The following is a 24,146-nucleotide window of genomic DNA, read 5'->3' on the forward strand; positions in this document are numbered from 1 at the left end:
CTTACAAATGAGAAAGGTATGTTTCCAGTAACTTCTAAGCCTCACGTTGATAGTATGCAGCACTTGGTTAAAAGAAACAGGCCCAAGCACATGGCAGCAACTGTAAGACCTGCAACAGTGACTGGGAAACCCCGTACATTTCTAGAAAATTCCACTGTATGCACAGTCTCACTGAAGCATAAGATTGAGTTAGCAAACTCAAAGTATGTGCCGCTACCCAGTTTCATAATTATATGTTTAATAAACTCACTACAGAAATGGTGTCATTGAATCCTGACTTACAAGTAGCATTTAATTGCAGTTGCCATGTTGGCATAATGGCTAAGATCTTTGCCTCCCATGCACAAGGTACAGGTTCAATTCTGACCTCCGACCAATGCCTGTTTGGAGTTTGCACATTCTCCCTGTGTGTCCGTGGGGTTTCTCTCTCATCCAAAAAAACATGCTGAGTGTTTCCATCTCAAACTCACCAATGAATGCAGTTGTGGGTAGCAGCACAGACTGTACATGGTGCCCTAGAGGTGAAGAGTTGTACAAATGAACTGCTTTCGGCATTTACTGTGGTGCACAGTTTCCTCAAGATAGTAGAACACGGATCACAGACTGCGCACAGTGTAAAATATGGCTCAAGGTGATTTGGTCATGTTGACTAATGTCGTCAAAATGGGCAATGGTAGTTACCAGTGATAAGTGGGTTGAGGACCCAGCCTACACTGACCTACACCAGGGACCCTTGCTAACAGCAGGAGGGCCATATGTGCCCCTATTGGCCAGTGTGGCCTGCCATAAAGCCCAGCAGCCCTGGGTCAATAGGCTACTGGCTGACCGGTGTCTAGGTGCCCAGCATGGATTACCTGGAATAGCTCTGTTGAGTGAAAGCTGGACGAAAACCAACGTGCCAAACATGAACTGAGAACAGCTATGCTTAATGTAGGTTCACTGACAAGATGCAGCTTGGAAGGGGAGGACATGATGATATGCCGGAGGCTGGACATCCTATGTATCTAAGAGATGAGATGGAAATGCAGTGCAGCAAAGCCACTTGGCTTGGGATACAGACTCTATTACTCAGGTGGGGAACAGGCTAGAAATGTTATATGAATTGTGGTGAGAAAGAGGCTTCAGAAGGCAGTGAAGGATATCATCAGAATTAATGACAGACTCATGGCAGTCAGACTCCAGTGTAATGATAGGGCAGTATTCATAATCTCAGCCTATGATAGGGCAGTATTCATAATCTCAGCCTATGATAGGGCAGTATTCATAATCTCAGCCTATGCCTCATCACAGCAGTTTCAGGACCTACTAAATAAAGCAGGACACCATGAATTGATGTTGATAATGGTTGACTTGAATGCACTTATCAGGACAAACAGAACCGGATATGAAGACTGCCTGGGTCCACATGGGTGGGGCAACATGAATAAAGGAGGAGAAGCCATTCTAGACCTCTGTCTGGCAAATGGCTTGATAGTGGCCAACACATGGTTCAGAAAGACAGACAGTCACAAGATCACATATAAGAGTAGCCAACATGCAACTCGGGTAGTCTTCCTCCTAGTAAGGAAAAGGCACTGGGGTAGAATCCATGATTGCAAAGTCATCCCCAGTGAAACAGTCTGCCCACAGCATAAGCCATTAGTTGCCACAATCAGCTCTAAGGTCAACAAAGACAACCTGAAGACCTGGAAGTTGACTGGAGAGAAAGTACAACAGTTCAAGGAATTACTCAGGGCTCCAGCACCCCACGAAGATGAGGAAATAGCTGGAGTTGAACATGAATGGCAGCACCTAAAAACAATACATGTTAGGACTACAGAACAGATATGTCGCTGAGCCAGGTATGGAAATAAGGTACATAAGGAAAGCTGGTAGTGGAATGCAGAAGTCCAGGAAGTCATCAAAAGAAAGGAGGAGTGAAGGAAGAAGTGGGAGACAGAAAATACTGACCAGGCTAGGAAGGACTACTGGTCGGCTAACAAAGAAGCTAAGAAAGAAGTTGCAATAACAAAGAATAGGGCATTAGAGGCACTGTACCAACTTCCGGAAAGTGACTCACTAAGTGGCACAAAGAAACTATATCAGTTTACAAGGCAAAGACAGAAAGATAAAGAAGATAGTCAGACACCCTTCATAAGGGATGCCAGCAAGAACTTGCTCACCAGCCCACAGGACATCAAAGGCAGATGAAAGGAGTATTTCTAGCAGCGCCTTTATGAAGAAAACCACACAGAAGCTGTACTGCCCCAGAAACAACCTACGATGAGAGAAGAAGAGGAGCCCACCCTAGAAGAAGTAAGAACAGCACTAAGGACGATGAAGTCAGGGAAAGGAGCAGGCTCAGATGAGGTCACAACAGATATGATAAAGATGTTGGGTGAGATAGGGGAGAAATGGCTCCTGAGGGTACTCATAGGAGTGTGGAGAGAAAGGCGTATCCCAGATGACTGGAGAATAAGCATACTCATGCCAGTGTACAAGAACAAAGGGGACATCCACAACTGTGGGCAGTACAGAGGCATCAAAGTCCTATCACATTGCATGAAAGTTCTGGAGAGGGTAATTGATAAATGGATACGCAGAGTAGTAGAATGTAAGATGGGAGATGAGCAGTTTGGATTCATATCAGGATGCAGCCCAACTGACCAGATGTTTACAGTGAGACAGATATTTGAGAAGAAGCTAGAGATGAGGAAAGAGTCCAACCGGGTATTCCTAGACTTGGAGAAAGCATATGACAAAGTCCCAAGAAAGCTGATCTGGGCAGTACTGCGGTGGTTTGAAGCCCCAGAAACTTTGGTAGAATTAGTGCAGGCTATGTACAAGAACCCAATGACTCAAGTATGAACAGTGTCTGACCTCACAGAGAGGATCCCAGTGGGAGTGAGTGTACACCAGGGTTCAGTTCTGAGCCCCCTGCTGTTTATTCTGGTGGACTACATTAGCAAATAGGTCGAAGGGAACAGATCAACAAAGCTGCTGTATGCAGATGATGTGGCAGTACAGGCAGACTCTGAGCTACAACTTCAGCAAAGGATAGGAGAATGGAATGCAAATCTAAGGCCCATAGGATGAAACTAAGCACAGATAAGATTGTCATAATGGCAGCAAATTGTGGAAATTAGGAGAAACTGAGAAAAGAGATAGAAAGGAAGATAGTGGAACAGGTAAACAGCTTCAAGTATCTGTGAGGGGTGGTTGAGGAGAAGGGAAGTCTGAATTAAGAGGTCAAATCTAGAATCAGAGGGGCTGCAGCCAACTGGCATACAGTATCAGGTGTAGTCAATGACAGAAGAATGCCAAAGAAGCTGAAAAGTAAGGTGTACAAGACAGTGGTGCGACCAGTACTACTGTATAGTACAGAAACCTGGACTGTAAAGGCAGAACAGATGAAGAAGCTAGAGGTGATGGAAATAAAGTGCCTGAGAAGGGTGGTAGGATGCACACTGTGAGACAGACGAAGAAATGAGGCATAAGAGCAGAAGCCAAAGTAGCTCCAACTGCAGAAAAGATCAAAGAGAACAGATTACGGTGGTTTGGGTGTGTGTGGAAAAGCAGAAGACAGTCTGGTGAGGAAGATTTGGGACAGACAGGAAGAAGGTAAGAGATAGTGAGGGCATCCAGCAAAGAGGAGGATGGATTGTGTGAAAGAAGATCTGTAGCAGTCAGGCATGAGTGTTGAAGAAGGCAGGAGTGCAGCACTGAATCAAGAGTGCTGATGACAGTTAACACAATACCCCAACCCCATGCAGGAAAAAATTGGAAAAAGGAGGCCGATGATGATGATGATATTAATTCTTTTTGTTCACTCATGTGGTTATACAGGCTATGGCTGACCTACTGCTACAAAAATATGGCATTAAGAAAGGCTATCATGTGCAGGGTATTGTTTCTAATATGAATGTGTGTGTGTGTGTGTGTGTGTGTGTGCGCGCACGCATTCGCGCATGCAAACACACACACACACACACACACACACACACACACACACACACACACACACACACACACACACTCATATGTAGTGTTCTGGTATTTCTCAGGATGTCCACCTCTGGTAAACAGTGGACTTGTATCACAGTTTCTAGTGTGACAATTTTCCACAGGTTCACCTTGTGGGTAAGTGCTTGGGAGATATGCAGAAATGGATTTGCCAAAAAAAGTTTATAGTCGTGTTACGCAGGTGATGCTAGTTGTGCACTTTAATACCTAGCTCATGACCCGTGTTCACAGGTTCTTAAGTAAGTACTAGGCTAGCTGTCCTTGTTGGCCATTTTAAGCCTATCCAATTTCCCCTCAAAGATGAGAATCAAACCCTGTATCTTGTGTTTGTGAGGTAAACACCTTAACCATTATGTTATCCCCCAACCCCTTTGGAAACCCTACATCTATGTGTGAGATGGATTACAACACTGCTCATGCTAAGATTCAGGACATCTGCCATCATGTCTTTGGGTTACAGAATGTATAGATTGGCTGTATGAAGACATCTGGGGTGCACACTGCAGTGATCATCTAATACAAGTAACAAGATGTCTGTGGTGTGTGCTATACATCACAACATGACATTATGGAGGCAAGAAAAACATCCACACACTGAAACAACCCCACATGGAGTGGATGGTGGTGGTGTAGGTCATATTCATTATTACCTGCGCTGATCACCAGGAGACACAGTAACATAAGACTGTCACACCGGCACAACTCCACATGGAATGATTGGTGGTGTAGGTCACATTCATCATTACTTGTGCTGATCACCAGGAGACACAGTAACATAACACTGTCACACTGACACAATCCCACATGGAATGGATGTTGGTGTAGGTCACATTCGTCATTACCTGCACTGATCACCAGGAGACACAGTAACGTAACACTAACACTGGCACAACCCTACATGGGATGGTGGTGGTGGTGTAGGTCACATTCATCATTCCTTGCACTGATCACCAGGAGACACAGTAACATAACACCGTCACACTGGCACAACCCCACATGGGATGATGGTGGTGGTGTAGGTCACATTCATTATTAGCTGCACTGATCACCAGGAGACACAGTAACATAACACTGTCACACTGGCACAACCCCACATGGAATGGATGTTGGTGTAGGTCACATTCATCATTACCTGCACTAATAACCAGGAAACACAGTAACATGACACTGTCACACTGACACAACCCCACATGGAGTGGATGGTGGTGTAGGTCACATTCATCATTACCTGCACTGATCACCAGGAGACACAGTAACATAACACTGTCACACTGGCACAACTCCACATGGAATGGATGGTGGTGTAGTTCACATTCATCATTCAGTGCACTAATCACCAGGAGACACAGTAACATAACACTGTAACACTGATACAACCCCACATGGGATGAATGGTGGTGTAGGTCACATTCATCATTACCTGCACTGATCACCAGGAGACACAGTAACATAACACTGTCACACTGACACAACCCCACATGGAGTGGATGGTGGTGTAGGCCACATTCATCATTACATGCGCTGATCACCAGGAGACACTGTAACATAACACTGTAACACTGATACAACCCCACATGGAATGGATGGTGATGTAGGTCACATTCATCATTCCTTGCACTGATCACCAGGAGACACAGTAATGTAACACTGTAACACTGACACAACCCCTCATGGGATGGATGGTGGTGTAGGTCACATTCATCATTACCTGCGCTGATCACCAGGAGACACAGTAACATAACACTCTCACACTGGCACAACCCAACATGGGATGGCGGTGGTGTAGGTCACATTCATCATTACCTGCACTGATCACCAGGAAACACAGTAATATAACACTGTAACACTGACACAACCACACATGGAATGAATGGTGGTGTAGGTCACATTCATAATTACCTGTGCTGATCACCAGGAGACACAGTAACATAACACTGTCACACTGGCACAACCCCACATGGAATGGATGGTGGTGTAGGTCACATTCATCATTACCTGCGCTGATCACCAGGAGACACAGTAACATAACACTGTCACACTGGCACAACCCCACATGGGATGGTGGTGGTGTAGGTCACATTCATCATTACCTGCACTGATCACCAGGAGACACAGTAACATAACACTGTCACACTGACACAACCCCACATGGAGTGGATGGTGGTGTAGGTCTCATTCATCACTCCTTGCACTGATCACCAGGAGACACAGTATCATAGCACTGTCACACTGGCACAACCCCACATAGGATGGTGTTGGTGTAGGTCACATTCATTACTTGCGCTGATCACCAGGAGACACAGTAACATAACACTGTAACACTGACACAACCCCACATGGAGTGGATGGTGGTGTAGGTCACATTCATCATTACCTGCACTGATCACCAGGAGACACAGTAATGTAACATAACGCTGTCACACTGGCACAACCCCACATGGGATGGTGGTGGTGTAGGTCACATTCATCATTACCTGCACTGATCACCAGGAGACACAGTAACATAACACTGTCACACTGACACAACCCCACATGGAGTGGATGGTGGTGTAGGTCTCATTCATCACTCCTTGCACTGATCACCAGGAGACACAGTAACATAGCACTGTCACACTGGCACAACCCCACATGGGATGGTGTTGGTGTAGGTCACATTCATCATTACCTGCACTGATCACCAGGAGACACAGTAACATAACACTGCAACATTGACACAACCCCACATGGAGGGGATGTTGGTGTAGGTCACATTCATCATTACCTGCACTGATCACCAGGAGACACAGTAATGTGACATAACAATGTAACACTGGCACAACCCCACATGGGATGGTGGTGGTGTAGGTCACATTCATCATTACCTGCACTGATCACCAGGAGACACAGTAACATAACACTGTCACACTGGCACAACCCCACATGGGATGGATGGTGGTGTAGGTCACATTCATCATTACCTGCGCTGATCCCCAGGAGACACAGTAACATAACACTGTCAACACAAATTGGGGGGGGGGCTGTGGCTGGAAGGTGTGGGCACAGGATAGCATATGCACAAAGGACAGAGGATACAAAACATAAGATGGGCAATTGGAAAGAGGTTTTGGATAATTCACTGGGCCAGGATGCTGGGATGCCATCAGTGGAGGGATAAAAGGCATTGTAGTGCATCCTCCCTATAACATGGGGTGGGAGTGAATCTTCTGGTCTTAGTTCTTTGATATGATGGTCTAGGGCTCAAAAGAACCCCACCTGTAATGATGAAGCTCTACTCTGTTACCTTTACCTACTGTACTTTCACTGGTCAGAATGTGCAGGGTTCCTGTATGCCTGTGTCAGACATCATGTGCTACTAGGGGAAAATGGACGTGACGGATGTTCTTTAGTGATGTGTGCCTATCCTGTGGAATATTAGTCATGCCTGCCCAATTGCTCATGGTGAGAAGTACCAGGGTATCTGCAAGTTCCAGACGTGACTGATGGTCATAGCCCCCACAATGTCCTATATGTGTGGACACCTCATGTCATTACCCTAGGCTGTACTGGCTGTGGACAGCCCTGTTGCTTTAGTTAGACATGGGGTGCCCATTAAGACAACATGAGCTATCAAATTCCTTGCTATGAACATCACTTCCTGATGTCTGTATTCCATGCCTTCCCAAAATGGTAAAATATCTTCATGAAGGCTTGCAACATGCTTACCAGCTTCATTAAAAATGGTATGATGCAAGGAACAAAAACCATGCTGTGTCCTCACCAAAAAGCTCACTTCACTGGAACTTTGTTTTAGTACTTTTGTACTAAAAAGCAAAGCTTCTTCAGAAATAACAAAGCTCTAAGAAATACTCGAATATGCACTAATCATGTAATGCAAGTCATCCCTGATGAAGTCATAATTCAACTCGGACAAAAGTACTAACCATCTTTTACATTTGTGACAATTATTCTTTTGTATTATTTCAGGTTGTCAGCTTAGTGCATTAGTGCTTTGTATTGACTCACAGTAACTAAGTTTAAGGGCCTATTTAATTTTAATGTTGTCAGTGGAATATTTACAAATGTTATGTTACAGGTGGTTGTACTGCTTAGGAGTAAAGAGCATTTACTTTGTTTTATTTGGGTTTAGGTGTAAGTGAGAATTACATAGCCAAGGTTCTACACCAGAGGAGGAGAGTTGGGTGATTTTCTGAAGTTTTGGGACACACAGGGCAGGGCAGATAAGTCTAGAATCATCTATACTTTGTACAGTAGCAGCAAGTTTATTTGAAGTATGAAGACTGTTAGCGAAAATAATGAATGGGAAAGGGCCCAGTATTTGATCTCTGTGGGGCTCCAGCTGAGAAAGATGGGAAAGGTTCTTGGTGCCATTAGACAGCTTGTTGTCTGTCTAACAGCTGTGACACCAGGACAAAGAAGATTTACCCAGTTTAAGTGATGCGAGCTCAGGAAAGAGTTTTTGGTCAGAAAATGCACTGAAAGCTTTTGAGAGATCAGTGAAGAGAGATGAGACTAGTTTTTACCTTCACTTTATTTTGATTTATGGTTTTGGTGGAGTTAAGGAGAACAGTGGTGATGCTACGACTAGCACAGAAACAGTGTTGTGTTTTGGATAAGAGATTTTTGTTAGTGAGATGGTTGATAAGCTGGCTTTGGACACATCGTTCTAAGGATTTTGGCAGTTGTGATAAGACTGCAATGGGTCTGTAATTTGAGATGTTAGTAGAGGTGCTACCTTTGTGTAACAGAATAAGGGATGACATTTTCCAGATGGCAGGGATGTGGTTTTCTGCTACTGAAAAGATTAGTAATACAGAAATAGGTTCATCGGAGGTTACTAGGCCAATGGCATTTACAAGCCTAGCTGTACACCCAAATACCCATACTGATGGAGAGATGAAAAGTCAGCAAGCAAAGGAAAGTAGTAGTGCTGAAATTGAATTGATCCTCAAGTCTTGGTGAGTACCTTCACGAGGTGGACCCTGTTTTTCACAAAATCTTACCAAGGTGACATTGATATAAAGACTGTATTTATATAGCATATATCATGGACAGAAGTAAATTAAAATAAAAAAGACAGCTGGGTGCACAAGACCCAAGATAAAAAAAGTGCCCAATCCTGGTAGGCGCACTGGTGCCAGAACTGGAGAAAATGACAGCATAGAATCCTCAAAATATGGAAACATCCTTACAATGGGGCCAGGACAGGCTCAGGGGGAGGATGCACCCCATTGTAGAAGGAAGTAGCAGTCCTAAAAAATGACAAAAACTGACTGGGCAAAGAAGAGCCATAAAGACAATAGAGTGGACTACTGAGGATAAGAAAGAAATGATGTATTGTTACTGTTATGTAAAAAGCCCAGAATTTCCATACACATGATATACAAAATATTAAGACAGAAATTAGAGGAAAGAAAAATACTTCCACAGAAAGACTGTCAGAATCTTCAAATAAAAAATTGCTTTCATTAATACAACAGATTTTTGAAAAACAGTATATAGATTAAGTAACCTTGATCTCAATGGAAAAAGAAGCCTCTGAGGAAGTGAGAAAATATAAACAACAAAGCCTAGAAATATTTGAAAAATGTAAAAAAGAAATATGGACATGGGAAAGAGAGATTTGATAGGGTGCAATATTTATACAAAGGAGAAAGCCAAGTTAATTAATATGGAGAAGGAAGTCTCAAAGATATTCGAAGAAAAATACAGGCAAAGACATCCAAATATGGAAAATTTCACAATAAAAAGATTAATAGCACAAAGATGTAATGCAGAAAAGACGATTAGTAAAGCAGAAGTTAAAGAAATAGAAGTTGAAGTTATAGAGTGCCTGCGAAGTGAAGGATTTAATGTAGAAGGTCTAACACAGACTACATCACAGTACGCTGGCGTGAATCCTCAGAATAAGGAAAAAACAAGAAGATCAGGAGACATCAGAATAGAAATATGGACAGGAAAAGAGATTTAATATGGTATGATATTTATGCAAAGGAGAAAGCAAAACTAACCAATAAAAAAGAGCAGCACCAAACATATTTGAAGAGAAATACAGGAAAAGGAATCCAGACAAGGAAAACTTTACAATACAAAAAAAAATAAGAAGACTAAGAGGAAAAGTATAAAAAAAAGATTAGTAATGGAGAAGTTAAAGAAATAGAAACTGAGGTAATGGAACAGCTGCAAAGTGAAGGATTCAGTGTAGAAAATCAAATGCAGAAAGCACCACAACAGGATAGAGCAATGGATATCCAAATTAAGGGGAAACCAGTGGAACAGGAATCAACATGTCAGGTGCCATATGAAGATATTGCGGAGCCTTCCACAGGAAACCAGTATAAACATTCACTTGAAGCTGGACAGCAAGGGAAGGAACAGGAAGCTGTGGAAACTCTGATGCAGTCAAAGTTGAGGAGTGATAGGCCAGTGAGTTCCCATATGACAGAGCAACGAATGACACACAGGATGAAATTGAAGAGAAGGTGTCACAGGAAAATGCTATAGAACCTTCTATAGAATTAACACAAGAAATGGAAAACAAGGGATGTGCCCTCAGTATGGAAGAAAAGGAGTTAAGAGAAGAGTTGCTTGATTTAATAGACAAAGACAGATATATCAAGATCAATGAGAGAAATAGACTGCAGAAGGTTAATAAAACCCCAAAAGTCAGAAGCTTGATAAAACAAATGAACAGTAATTAGGACTGTCCATAGAGATGCATGCGATATAACAGAAGTAAACAGGACATATTACTGTGCAGCTAAATTAATAACTGATAAACGTCTACCACAGGAACACTGGGTAGTGAGGGAAAGGAAGGGGAGAAATCGAATACCAGCATGGAAGTATTGAATAGAGAAAACTATAAAGCAGCTAAGACAAGAAGTGTCACTGTTAGAAGATTATAGAAGAGGGAATGGATCAATGAAAATATTACGAAAGATAGATATGATTAAAGCAATGTGCAGAATTAGAACAGACCAAGATCTATCATGCACTATTGGAAATAACAAACTAAAAATTTCAAAACAGACGGAAAGTCTTAAAAGATATGAAGACAAATATAAGGGAAAAGCACAAAATAAGCAATTTACTGATGACCCAAAAAAGTTTTATAGAGAATTGGGAAATAAGGTAAAAGAAATTGAAAGACCACCAAAAAAAGGAAGTAGATACATTTTGGAGATGTATCTATGAAGATCCTGTGGAACATAACAAAGATGCTAAATGGATAGAAGAAGTAAAAGAAAGAATAAGAAGTTTAAAGGTACAGGATATGAAATGGGATGAAGTAACAGCCAGAGAGATTAAAACAAAGTTGAGAAAAGCCTCTAACTGGAAACCCCCAGGCCCGGATGCAGTACCTAACTTTTGGCTTAAAGTATTAACTTTTTGCATGAGGATTTAGCCATGAGTAAGAACTATTTGTATGTGCACACCGAATACACACCGCACCGGTTAACAACAGGAAAAACAATGCTCTTACTTAAGAGTGAACCTGCAAGCTACCCTAAAAATGATCGACCAATAACTTGTCTTCCGACGTCATATAAGCTATACATGGGAATTGACGCTGACAGAGTTTATAGTCATTTAGAAGAAAACTCAATTATCACAGTAGAACAAAAGGGCAATAAAAGAAAGTCATATGGAACAAAGGATCATTTGTTGTTAAACAAAGTTATAGTGGAGAACTGTAAGAATGGGAAAAATCTAAGATTGGCATGGATTGACTACAAAAAAGCATTTGATAGTATCCCACATTCATGGATAAAAGAGTGATTAAAATGTATAAGATACACCCTACACTGATTGACTACATTACAGTAACCATGAAACAGTGTCAGACAACCTTATAATTAAGCCATGATAAAGGACAGATTATTATCCCAGAGATAACAAATCAAAGGGGGATATTCCAAGGTGACTCTCTGTCACCGTTGCTATTCTGCCTTGCCACTAATCCATTAAGCTGTTTACTTAACAGCTTAGGCCATGGCTACAATTTGGCTCCTAGAAAACAACAAACTTTAATGACTTCTTATCTTCTCTTTGTCAATGATTTAAAACTGTATAGCTCATCAGATGAGGAACTGAAAGCACAGTTGCAGGTTGTCAAAACTTTTTCAGATGATATTGGAATGTCATTTGGTCTTGATAAATGTGCAAAGACAACCTTTAAAAAAGGAAAACTGCAGCACCAGGAAAATATCAGTCTGGGACAAGAATGTGATATAAAAGAACTTGAGCAAGAGGGAGTATATAAATACTTGGGAATTGAAGGATCAGCAATAAAACATGAACAAATGTGAATAAAGCTCAGTAAGGAATACTTTAGAAGACTTAAATTAATCCTGAAAACAGCATTGACACCCACGAATAAGATCCAAGCCCTAAATCAATTTGCTCTTCCTGTCCTAACTTATCATTTTGGAGTGACTGACTGGCCCCAAACAGTGTTGGATAGATGTATAGATCTGCAATCATGGGACTTCACACATATCTACTGATCTCACAAGATCCAAATGTGGTGAAAGTTTTGAAACATGAGAAGAATAAATCTAAGATGACATCTCTGCTTAATTTAGCAAAAGCATATTACGTCAAGCAGGAATGGAAATCAAACCAGAAGTAGATAAAAAACAGGCAGCAAATTAATGTGCTAAAAAAACAAAAAGAATATAAGGTGAAGGACCAGATCAGAAGGCAAGGAATGTGGAAAAAACATATAGTTGCAAGTATCAAAAACTTCTGGAAGAGCCCAATGTGGATCAAGAACTAATGCAGGAATGGTTAAGGAGAGGTGAGTTTACATCAAGAAATGAAAGGTTAATATTGGCAGCGCAAGACAGTGGGCTACGTACACGCTGGTTTACAAAGTCCATTGAACATGTGGGAGAAACAGACATATATAGGTTTTGTGGAACCGAATTGGAAACAGTCACACACCTTATTGCTGGTTGTGATGCTGTAATGGCAGAGGGACTGTATACTGAAAGGCATAATAATGTGGCGAGACTGTTACACTGCAGATTGTGCAAACATTATGGTATCGAAGTGGCTGAAAATCACTGGAAACGAGCCACAGAGAATTATAGAAAATGATGAAGTTTTTATCACATGGGATCACCAAGTACCAACAGTCCAAAAGATAAGATGCTAGAAAAATGGATATAGTAGTCCAAGAAAAGAAGACAAGAGTAGCATTGCCCACTGAAATCGCCACACCTAGTGATTACAATGTCTTGCGTACATTGAGACACAAGGTTATAAAATAGGTTCATAGGTTGGTACTAGGCTATCGGCCCTAGGACCTATGCAAGCCTAGCCATAACAATTCCCTGGATATTTCTTCCAACAAGATTTACTTCCCTGGACCCCTGTCTAACAGGGCGACTGACATGATCCCCGGGGTAAATTTCCTATCTCCCATCCAATCATCAAGGTTCCTTTTGAAGAGGGCCAAGGAGGAGCTCTACTTGACATGTATGGGCAGTCTATTCCAGAGTATGGGAAGTCTCTGGGTCAGGAACCTATCTCGCCAGTATGTTTTGTTCATTATGATGACAAGGCTTAGATCCCTGGAGCATGTGGCTCTGAGGGATTGGGATTTCTTTAAGTGAAGCATGTCCAACATCTCAGGGTTTGACAAGGCCTTGTATGTTAAGCAGAGATTGCCTCTGAGTAGACGATATGCCACAGAGTATAGCTGGAGTTTTTTTAGATGGTCAGCATATGGCATCTGCTTTAGGCATGTGATTCTTTTAGTGAGGTATTTCTGCGGCCTTTTCAGCTGTTGCAGATGTCTTGTGAGGTACATACCAAATGAGGCATTATACTCTATAATGGGTCTAATGCGGGATGAGTACAGTGGGACAATGACCTCCTTTTTTCTGGATGAAAAGCCCTTAGTGATGAGGTGTGCCACATAGAAGGATTTCCTGACTATCGTGGCGATGTGGTTATTGAAGGTGAGACCACTGTCCACCTGTGTCCTTAAGTATCTCATCACACTTTCGGTGTTTAGTGTACTGTCACTTATGTGGTAATTCATGGGTACATGGTTTTTCCCAAAGGGGATAACTATACATTTCTTGGCATAAAGCTTGAGCCCATGGCTCTGGCACCAAGCACCTGTTTCTGTAAAGCCCTTTTGTAGAATATCCACATCCTTTGCGGATTCAATAATGGCTTCCAGGTTTGCAGTCATCTGCGAACTTTGTTAGCCAGAGTCCCTTAGTGTTGGCCTGTAGCTCAGAAAAGTAGATGCCAAACAAGAGTGGTCCCAGGACTGAACCCTGAGGTACTCCACTTGTCACTTGTCTGGAGCTGGATTTGGAGTTGGCTACTTTTACGGTCTGGGTTCTGTCAGTAAGCCAGTTAGCAGCCCATCGAGTGACAAAGGGATTTATGCCCAGCTTAGTAAGTTTATCTATGATTCCAGAGTGGGGGATGGTGTTGAAGGCCTTGGCAAGGTCCAGATAAGCTATGTGGACTGCCTTACCTTCATCTACAGCTCTGGAGACTGATTCAAAGAAGTCAATCAGGTTCAGGAGATAAGATTGGGAGGGTTGGGTTGGGAAGGTGGCTTAATGGCTAAGGTGTTTGCTTTACAAACACAAGGTGCAGGGTTTGAGTCTCATAAGGGATAATTGGCTAGGCTTAAAATGGCTCGCAAGGGCAGTTAGCTTAGTACCAACCTATGAACCTATGAAGATCAGCCCTTCACGAACCCAAACTGGGTGGGGTCCAGTGTTTGAAGGTTGCCAATGTCTTTGTTTATAAGTGCTACCTCAGCGGGCACAAAGCCAGAGGTGAGGCTATGATTAAACATGACACTTAGGTGGGGTGCCAGTTCATTTTGTAGCTCATGTAGTACACAGCCCGGGATGTCATCTTGTCTCATGGATGCTGTATTCTTAGCTTTGGAGAGAGCGATTTCTACCTGTGTGGCTGTGATTACCAAAATTTGGCAATATTTTGGTACTGAGATGGGCCCTTTGGGGGTGAGAGGGGCGTAAAGTTGCTACTAAATCGATCTGCCAGGATATTGGCAATATCCTTGGGATCAGTGTATTTAATGCCATTCCATTGTAGTTCAGAGCTGATCTGAGCATTGCCATTTAGATTCTTGACATAACTAAAGAATGCCTTGTGGTTGTCTTTGGAATCTTTGGCAATTTTATTTTGGTAACTAGCTTTTGAGAATTTGAACCACACTTGCAGAAAATGAATATCACAAACCATGTCCCAACAGACCAGTGACACCTTCTTCTTTAAGTAAAAGTCTGTTTATTCCACAGCAAAGTAAAAATCAGTAGGTTCCACCATAAAATCTCCTAGCGCCTTGGCCGTAACAGCCTTTACAGAGTAAAATGCAAACTCACAGCATGCCTATTTGTAACACTATCAATTTCAATTAACTAATTATACCAATTTAGGCAGAATACAAATTTCTTAAAGCTAAAACAGAATTCAAATAAAACTCTGCCAGTGACATTCTTTATTTAGCCAATAAGGCTGCATAGTATTATATTTAATGATAAAAACTGATTCCTTTTTTCTTAGTGAATGTTTGAGCAGATCATTACTTGCAAAATGCAAGGAAACATGCTCCAAAATTGTAACTTTTAAACTATTTGTGTTTCCCGAATGTACTGTATTAAAGTGATCTGCTACGGGACTTATAATTTTATTATTTTTTATATCCCTAACATGTTCTTTTATCCTCTCACTTAGACTTGTTTTACTTTCTCCAATATAGAAATAATCACAACTATTCCCTTTCTCATACAGGTAAAACAATCCTGTATTTCAAACTTTTTACCACTTATTCTGTCAAATGTAGATGCTATATATTGACAAATGGAATACTCGCCACAAGGGCTTGTGCCCAGTTTTTTTTTACATTTCTATTAATTCGCTCTTTTGGTTTACTATATTTACTATGTACCAACAAATCTTGAAAATTACACCCCCTCTGATAGGATGTTCTAAATTCTACTTGTGACAAAGAAGGACCTTGTCTCTTTATAAGTTTCCAGTATTCTTTTAATAAGTTATTGAGTCTATCTGAAAAAAACAGTATATTTGGTAACAAAAAATAAATAAATATTATTATCTTCTGAAGTCATTTTTCCATTACCAGTGTTACCCATCTAACTTCTTTTCTTACTAACGTCGCGCTTCTCATAAATTGTAGCATAACTTTCCATTCCTAATTGCTCTTCATAACCTCTATCCAAAAACATTTTTATAGCTCTCTCAGCTTCTATTTGTGACTCATTCATGTCACTACATAACCTCTTAATTCCTAGCAGTTCCCCATGAGGAATAGATGCCAAGGTGTGTGGTGGATGGCAACTAGTAGCTTGTAACATTAAATTCAACTGATTCAATTTTCTATGGATCTTAGTTTTAATTTTCTCATTAATTACTCCTATAGTAATATCTAGAAAATGAACCTTCAGACCTGTTTGTGCTTCATCGTATTTGATTCCAAATCTGTTGTTATTCAAAAAATTCAAAAACTCAAGCACCTGTTCTCTACCGCCATGACATATAAATATAAGATCATCTATAAATCTAAAATAGTGTGCAACATATCTCTGAAAAAAATGCATTTCTGTATATATGAGTGCTCTCCATTAACCCCATGAACAAATTTGCATACATGGGGGCATAAGCTACCCCATAGCTGTACCTTGTTTTTGTCTATAGAGGTTTCCCTTAAATTCAAATATGTTGTTATTCAAATAGAAATGTACTAGCTCCTTAATATATTGAGTTCTGGGATTGTCTCCCAAGAAATACTGTATAGCTTCTAGTCCATATTGATGTTGTATATTAGTATATAGACTGGTTACATCTACTACTACTACAAAGTACATATTTTCCTTCCATTTTATTCCTCCCACTTTCTTCAAAAAGTCAAAGGAATCTTTAATATAAGATGGGAGCTTTAGTACTTCTTTCAACAGTACTTCATGTAAAAGACAACGCAAGTTATGCGTAAAATATCCAATGGCTGACACTACTGGACGTCCTGGTGGGTACTGCAAATCCTTATGAATTTTAGGCACACAAAAAAATCTAGCTACAGAACCCTCTTTATTCACAAACGTTTTTGTTACATCTGATGCTGTAAAATAATGTAACCTCACTCCCTTATCCAACGGCATCCCATACTCTTTTTGAGCCTTACTTAAAATTGTCATGTCCACTTTTTATAAATGTGTTCATTGCTCAAATGTTGCATGCACATGTCATAATAAGTTAAAGAATTCATAACAACCAGCTTGCCCCCTTTATCTGAGGGTTTAAATACAATGTTATCATTAATGCTTAGTCGTTTTAATTTACGCCATTCTACCTTTGTTAAATTAAAATTCCTATTCATCCTATTAAATTCATTCATTTCTTTTTATATTACTAAATTAATAGCATTATTAAATCGCTGTATACTAACATTTTTAAAAGGTGGCATGAAAGTACTTTTAACAGAAATTTTTTTCGCATCCAACAATGTATATGCATCACTTTCAACATCTGAATCACAGGAATAAAAACTACATTCACTAGATGAATCTGTGTCTTCATTTAACGTACTCACATTATATGGAACAGAATTGTAAAAATATTCCTTCAAATGCATTTTACGAATTAATTTAAATATTTCTGCTTTAACTTCATACAATCTTGGAAAAACAGTAGGAATAAATTTTAACCCCGTTTGCAAAATTGACATTTCATCTTCATCAAATACATAATTAGATAAATTTACTACATAAGAGTCCACTACATCATGTATTACCTGTTTAGTTTGTTCATTTACTCCGCTTATATGGGCCCTGGCCCTGGTCTCTATAGTTACCATGTCCCTACCACATTCATTTCCTCATACCATATCCTGCGGCACCTGGTCCACGAAAATATTTTTGAAAGGGTTCCGCATTACTGGGTCTAGGTAATGCGGGATATATTCCTGGTCCATACACTCCTCTTCTTCCACAGAGGATGCCCGACTTTCTGCTGAATACAAGCTGCAGTTTTTCCGTTGACCATATGTTTCCTGATTTTGGAAACTAACACTGCGCCATTTAGATAGCTGATTGGATGACAGTATAAACGCCTTCTTCCTCTCATAATCCATCAGATCTCTTTGAAGTTTATTTTTCTTTCTATGTATCAATTCTTTCTCATAAGTAGTTAGATGATCATTAATACTTGACAGAAAAGCTTCCAGTGCTGAGTTAGATGTTGTCTTAATCACCTCTTCACACATTTTTTTAGTTTCTTCCAATATTTTATTTATTTTAAATATATTTAAATATACCTAGACCCAGTAATGCGGAACCCTTTCAAAAAATTTTTCGTGGACCAGGTGCCACAGGATATGGTATGAGGAAACGAATGTGAAAGCAGGGGCTTTGAAACTTTTTATACCATCACTTAGTAGGTTATAGTTTGCTTTGGAGAAATGTTTCTTTTTTTTTTACTCCTGAAGGGGTATCAGGTTTGATCTTTACTTCAAATGAGACAAAATTATGGTCTGACCTTACCAGGGGGGGTAACACACATGTGGTAGTGTAGTAACCCACCCATGTTGGTGAACACTAGGTCCAGGACATCTGATCCCCTTGTTGGGGTGCAGACCAACCATTCAAGGCCAATTGAATTAAAGTCTAGGAACCTCATAGCGATTGTGTTTATACTAATGTAAGTTACCCAGTCAGTGGAAGGACATTTGAAATCTCCCATGAACAAGGTGCTCGGCTGTACACTGAGTGACTTTAGCAAGTCCAGGTAGGCAGTGTGAATCTCTTGGTTCATGGTGGGGGACCTATAGCTAGTGATGATATGGAAGAGTATTTTACCTGTAGTTACTTGGACCTGGATTAGCGCAAGAGAGTCGTACTGTTTCACCAGTTTTCAGGTGTATCAGATTTAATGAAGACAGGTACACCTCCACCTTTGGTTCTTTCATGCTCGTTTTGGGGTCTGGATGTGTGAAATGCATTGTAGCCTTGTAAGGCTGGGGTGCTCTCTACAGCCCTGAACCAAGTCTCAGTGACTGCACAGACATCAGTATCTTCCAAGGTGAGAAGTGCGACCAGGGACTGCAGTTTGCTGTTTAAGCTCCCAGCATTAAGCAGCATGACCTTCATTAAGCAGCATGACCTTCATTAAGCAGCATGACCTTCATTAAGCAGCATGACCTTCATTAAGCAGCATGACCTTGGGTTTGTCTTTAGTGGATTTCTTTACGTCTGAAGTTTTGTTGTTTGGACAGTGCCTAAAAAAGGCACTATTGAGGAGGGAAGCATCTTTGCCAGTGTCAGAAAGCCTTGAGGAGACAGGTGAAGGCCATGTCTGGCAAAGCAGCATGGACTGTCGATCATGTCTTCCCAGACTGACAGATACCGAATCCCCCTGGAGTGACACCAGAAGCTAAGCCAGTTATTGAAATCAATCATTTTTTGTCTGTATTGCAGCATCATCCTAGGTGAAGGTAAAAAGCTAATTAGGGCTAGGGACTTACCTGCCTGGGACACATAATCTGAGAGTTCAGCCATGTCTCTGTTCATAAAGTCCAGAGAGGTACATCTCACGTCATTCACTCCAACATGTACTGTGACAAACAATAGTAATTGTTGCTGAGTGACTTAAGTGCGCACATGATATGATGGATCCTGGCACCTGACAGGCAGCTGAGCTGGATCTTCTCTTTGTTCAACCTGGTGAGGGGGACATCTGTGTATCTAACTATTGAGTCGCCCATGACTAGAACATTAGGTTTTGAGGTGTTTTGCCTTAGGGACTTAACTGTTGAAACACTGATATGTGTGTTGCTCTGTGTAGTGGTGGATTCTGTTTGTGTACCAGTATGTGTGTGTTTTTGTGCTTGGGAGGTCTCTGGTCTTTATACAGGCTCTTAGTGAGTACCTCCACATATGTGGGTTTACGTGTCCTCACCTTATCTTCTGTGACTGGAGAGATGAGTGTGCTGATAACCTGTTTGATGTCTTGTTTGTTACATGAGAGGACTGACTCTAGTTTCACACATATCTAGGGAAAATTGTGTTTCTCAGTATTTGTGTCTATACACAGCAGTGCTAAACACTGTTGCAAGATGCACAAACCCATGCAAATGCAGGGTTTAAACACAAGTGAAGTTACTAACCAATGGGAAAGCCCAAGACTGAACCTTTTTCCAGCAATCCCCAATCAGATAGGTCCTGAGCCTCACACTTCTGCCACAAGGGTGCCATGGGGTCCTCTTAATGTAAGATGGCTGGTTTTAGTGCTTCAGTCAAACCAAACAGTCTAGACTCAGCAAGTTTGAATGGAGTCTATGCTAAGAAATGCAGAAGTACTAGAAATTTAAAGTGCAGAATAAATCAGTAGCAGCAGTGAAAAACAGGAAAAATGACACAGCAATTAAGCAAAATATAGTTTAAGCATGCGATGCAACCTTAAAATATACTTATTTTTTGTAGAAAACTGTGGATGCCTTAGATTTAGTTCAGATTCACTCCAGACCTCTGGCTAACATCGCCAAACTCTGAGCAGCTCTGCCAAACTGCTGACAGTTTCAGACATACATCTGGCTGGTTACCACCAGCTAAGGTTGTTGGGTTTAGATTATATAATATTTTTTAATAGTGGAGGTTCATACAGGATGAAAAGTGAAGCTTCCTGTTGTTGATTAATGTGGTTATGTGTAGGCGTGTGTGGATGTTTTCCTGAATTTTAGAAAGAATAGTTTGTAAAGTACGAATTAAATTGAGTTTGTCTGTCACCCTTGTTATTACTGGGTGTGTAGGTCGGAGTGTTAGAGATGTTTTCTGATAGCTGAACAAAATGACTTGGGTCATTTCTGTGCTTCTGTAGGACCTTTAAGTAATAAGACCTTTGTGTCATTTTTAATGTGGTTTTTAGATAGTTTCTAAGTTCTCAGAAAGTTTGGAAAGCATCTTACACTTTTCTTTTGTATACCAAAGTTTCCAAACTTTGTCTCTCTATTTAGCTGCTTAGTTTCCTTGGTCAGCCAAGGTACTGGGGTTGATCTGACACTTTTTGGTTTAACTGATGCCATTTTATTTAAAATATTAAGGAAAGTGTTGCCGAAGTGAAAAACACCACCATCCAAGGGAAATGTGTTCAGTGGAGTCAATGTACAGAAATAAAGGTAGCAGACAAAGGTGTCTGTTAAAATCAGTCAAGCTGTGTATTTGGTTGTATTTTACTAGCTTAAGTTTTATCATTGTCTCAAAATGTGCGTGTGTATTTAGACAGATAGATATGACATATATGTATATATATATATATATATATATATATATAGAGAGAGAGAGAGAGAAAGAGACACATATAGATACAGATACAAACATCAGGAGATGGTTATTAACACTGTTGGGTAAGCAACCAGAAGAACATTTAGTACTGGTTTTCTTGGTAAGAATCCAGTCCAGTACAGAATGCTTTTTCTTTGTCTACTATTGCAGTGGTATGGATTAACAGGGAGAAATCAAACAGATTTAATGAGTTAGGAAGTGATGTTGAGTTGCAGGATTGCCAATCAATATTTATATCTCCCATTATAACAGCTTATTGTGGTATATAAAAACACCAAATAAAACTAAAAAATGACGTAAACCACAAAAGGCAAAAAGGCAGCAGGTATAGGGAAATAGACAGGAGTGCAGGATAAATAAACAAATTTAATATGCGCACTTTCGTTTAGTACAATAACCAAACTTCAGATGAACAGTAGGGAAAAATGCAACCATGTTTGCTGAAAGTCATTAGTATTCAAATGAACTACATTTGGAAGAAATGCATTCAGCAGATGGACAGATTCACCCCATGAGGACTGGGAATGGCCAGTAGTCACTGTCCATGCAGTGATGTCACCTTCTACTCATTCCTCCTGTAAGGACAATTAATAGCCTCACCAAGAACTAAGACCTATCCATTCCCTCCTTACCTCCCCCTGAGAAAGGTCAGCAGGTAAAGCTCCTTTGCTTGTCCGTCTCCCCGCTTGGCTTCTAGAACACCTGAGCTGCTAATGAGACTGTAAACATCTAGGTTTTACATGTGGCTTCATCCCTCTGTGACAAGAAGCCAACTTATCCCTTTATCCATTACTTAAACTAGAACTGATATCATTGCATTAATATCTGTGGGAACAGTAATGCTTGTGCACCAACAAATATAATTACATGCATACATATAAAACACAATTTTTATTTTTTTTATCGTAAAAATGTTCACTCAAGATGAGCAAGTACTTACTATGTGTAAGAGTGGAAGATTTAAAAATACCAAAAAAAAAAGAGAAAAGAAGAAAAAAGCTACAGTTGTGCAGAACGTTTCACATAACCTTTATCTCAAACTGGCAGCCGGCAATTTAAGTTTGGTAATTTGTTAAGAACAGTCCTTAAAGGAAATTACTTCAACATACAAGAAAAATACAAGTTCAGCCACAAAGTTGGTAAGCTGGATCTAGTTTAAATATTTTAATTAAAAGAATGGTATATTCCTGACAGTAAGCTTTTTCCAGTGCAAGCATTAATGGTACGAGCTTAATACAGATGTACGACTGAAACAAACACCCTTCCTAGGCCTTACACACAACAAACTAATTGAGATGTGTAACTGTAGTGTTTCTTTCTGCACCAAATAAAATATTGTTTCCTAGACTAAGATGTTCTGTAACAAAAGGTCTTCATTTGTCATACATACCTGGTTTCAATACACACTCCCATATGCATATGTCTCTATGGGGACTGCACTCGAGAAACTTGAGGTCGACAGCAATGTTTATATCATTAGTACAAACTTCACAGTATGATTGCCTTTGACTGCTGCTTAGATAATAAAACTCTAGAATCTGTAAAAAAGAATTATAAAATTTGAATATCATCATATATGAGCACCTGGACAATTGTATTGACTCTGCCATACCTGACAAAACCAAAGCAAGATCTTCAAGGAAAAACAAACCTGCCGGGTGGACACCTGCCATTAACAGGCTATACAATAGGAGAAAGAAATTGCTGTCTAAGAGCAGGAAGGAATGGTCTCAAACTGGAAATGCTCCGTTAAACAATCAAATAAGACTCCTAGTGAAGTCCTCCAACACTAACTATGAATCCAAATTGGATTCCCTAACTAAGGATAACCACAAGGCATTGCTTAGTTACATCCGTAACCTCAAAGTTAAGTCCCAGATTTACACTGAACTCATAGTTACTACATTATACAGAACCGGTGGATATAGCAAACCTGCTGGCTGACAGATTCAGTGAAAACTTCACTCCCCTGTCCCCACCACATATACCCCAAGGCATCCTTAACACCTGTCCCCCACCTAGTATCTCCGAGAAGTTCTTAAATGCCTGTTTCAAGGTCAAAAACACAACCTCTATGGGACTAGACAACATCCTGGGCTGTGTTATACATGGGTTAAAACAGGAATTAGCATCACCATTGGGCACACTTTTCAATCACAGCCTAAGCACTGGTTTCATACCAGTGGAATGGAAAATAGCTACCGTTATCTCATTGCACAAAGGGGGTGCATCCACAGACTCAGGGAACTACAGACCCATTAGCCTGATCAGTCTTATCTGCAAGGCCATGGAATGAATCATCAGGGACCTTATTAACAAATACATAGGAAATCTCCAAATGCTCGACCCCACCCAGTTTGGCTTTGTCAAGGGGAGATCATACCTGGTAAACTTGGTGGACTTCTTCGAGGCAGTCACCAAAGCCCTAGATGAGGGCAAATCTGTGCATATGGCCTACCTAGACTTAGCCAAGGCCTTTGACACCATACCCCGCTCAGGCTCATTGATAAACTCAACCAGTTGGGTATCAACCCATATACTGTCTGGTGGGTTGTAAGCTGGCTTACTGATAGAATTCATATGGTCAAAATAGGGGACTCCACCTCCTCCAGCAGAAAGTACAGTTGTGTACACTTACCATAAATGTAGATGTTTGAGTGTCTTCACTGTTGCAGTCATCACTGTAGGGTTCTTCCTGCCAGCAGACAGTCCTCGGTCGGCCAGAATCCCAAAGTCTGGGTCCGGCGTCAGCTGTTCAGTCATGCTCCCTGACGTCAGAGCGCTAGGAGT

General features: G+C 40.7%; 1 protein-coding gene across 1 annotated transcript in view; it reads right to left on the bottom strand.

Annotated features, from left to right (window-relative positions):
• The window catches only part of LOC122803639 (NACHT, LRR and PYD domains-containing protein 1b allele 2-like), a 466,610-nt gene that overhangs the window by 32,818 nt on the left and 409,646 nt on the right, over positions 1 to 24,146 (bottom strand). Inside the window, exon 8 of the mRNA XM_044073390.1 lies at positions 22,747 to 22,894. Coding sequence (XP_043929325.1) covers positions 22,747 to 22,894 — 148 coding nt within the window. The remainder of the gene's footprint in view (positions 1 to 22,746; positions 22,895 to 24,146) is intronic.

Source organism: Protopterus annectens, chromosome 5.part1, assembly GCF_019279795.1.
Source record: "Protopterus annectens isolate FY-2018-M chromosome 5.part1, PAN1.0, whole genome shotgun sequence".
NCBI lineage: Eukaryota > Metazoa > Chordata > Ceratodontiformes > Protopteridae > Protopterus > Protopterus annectens.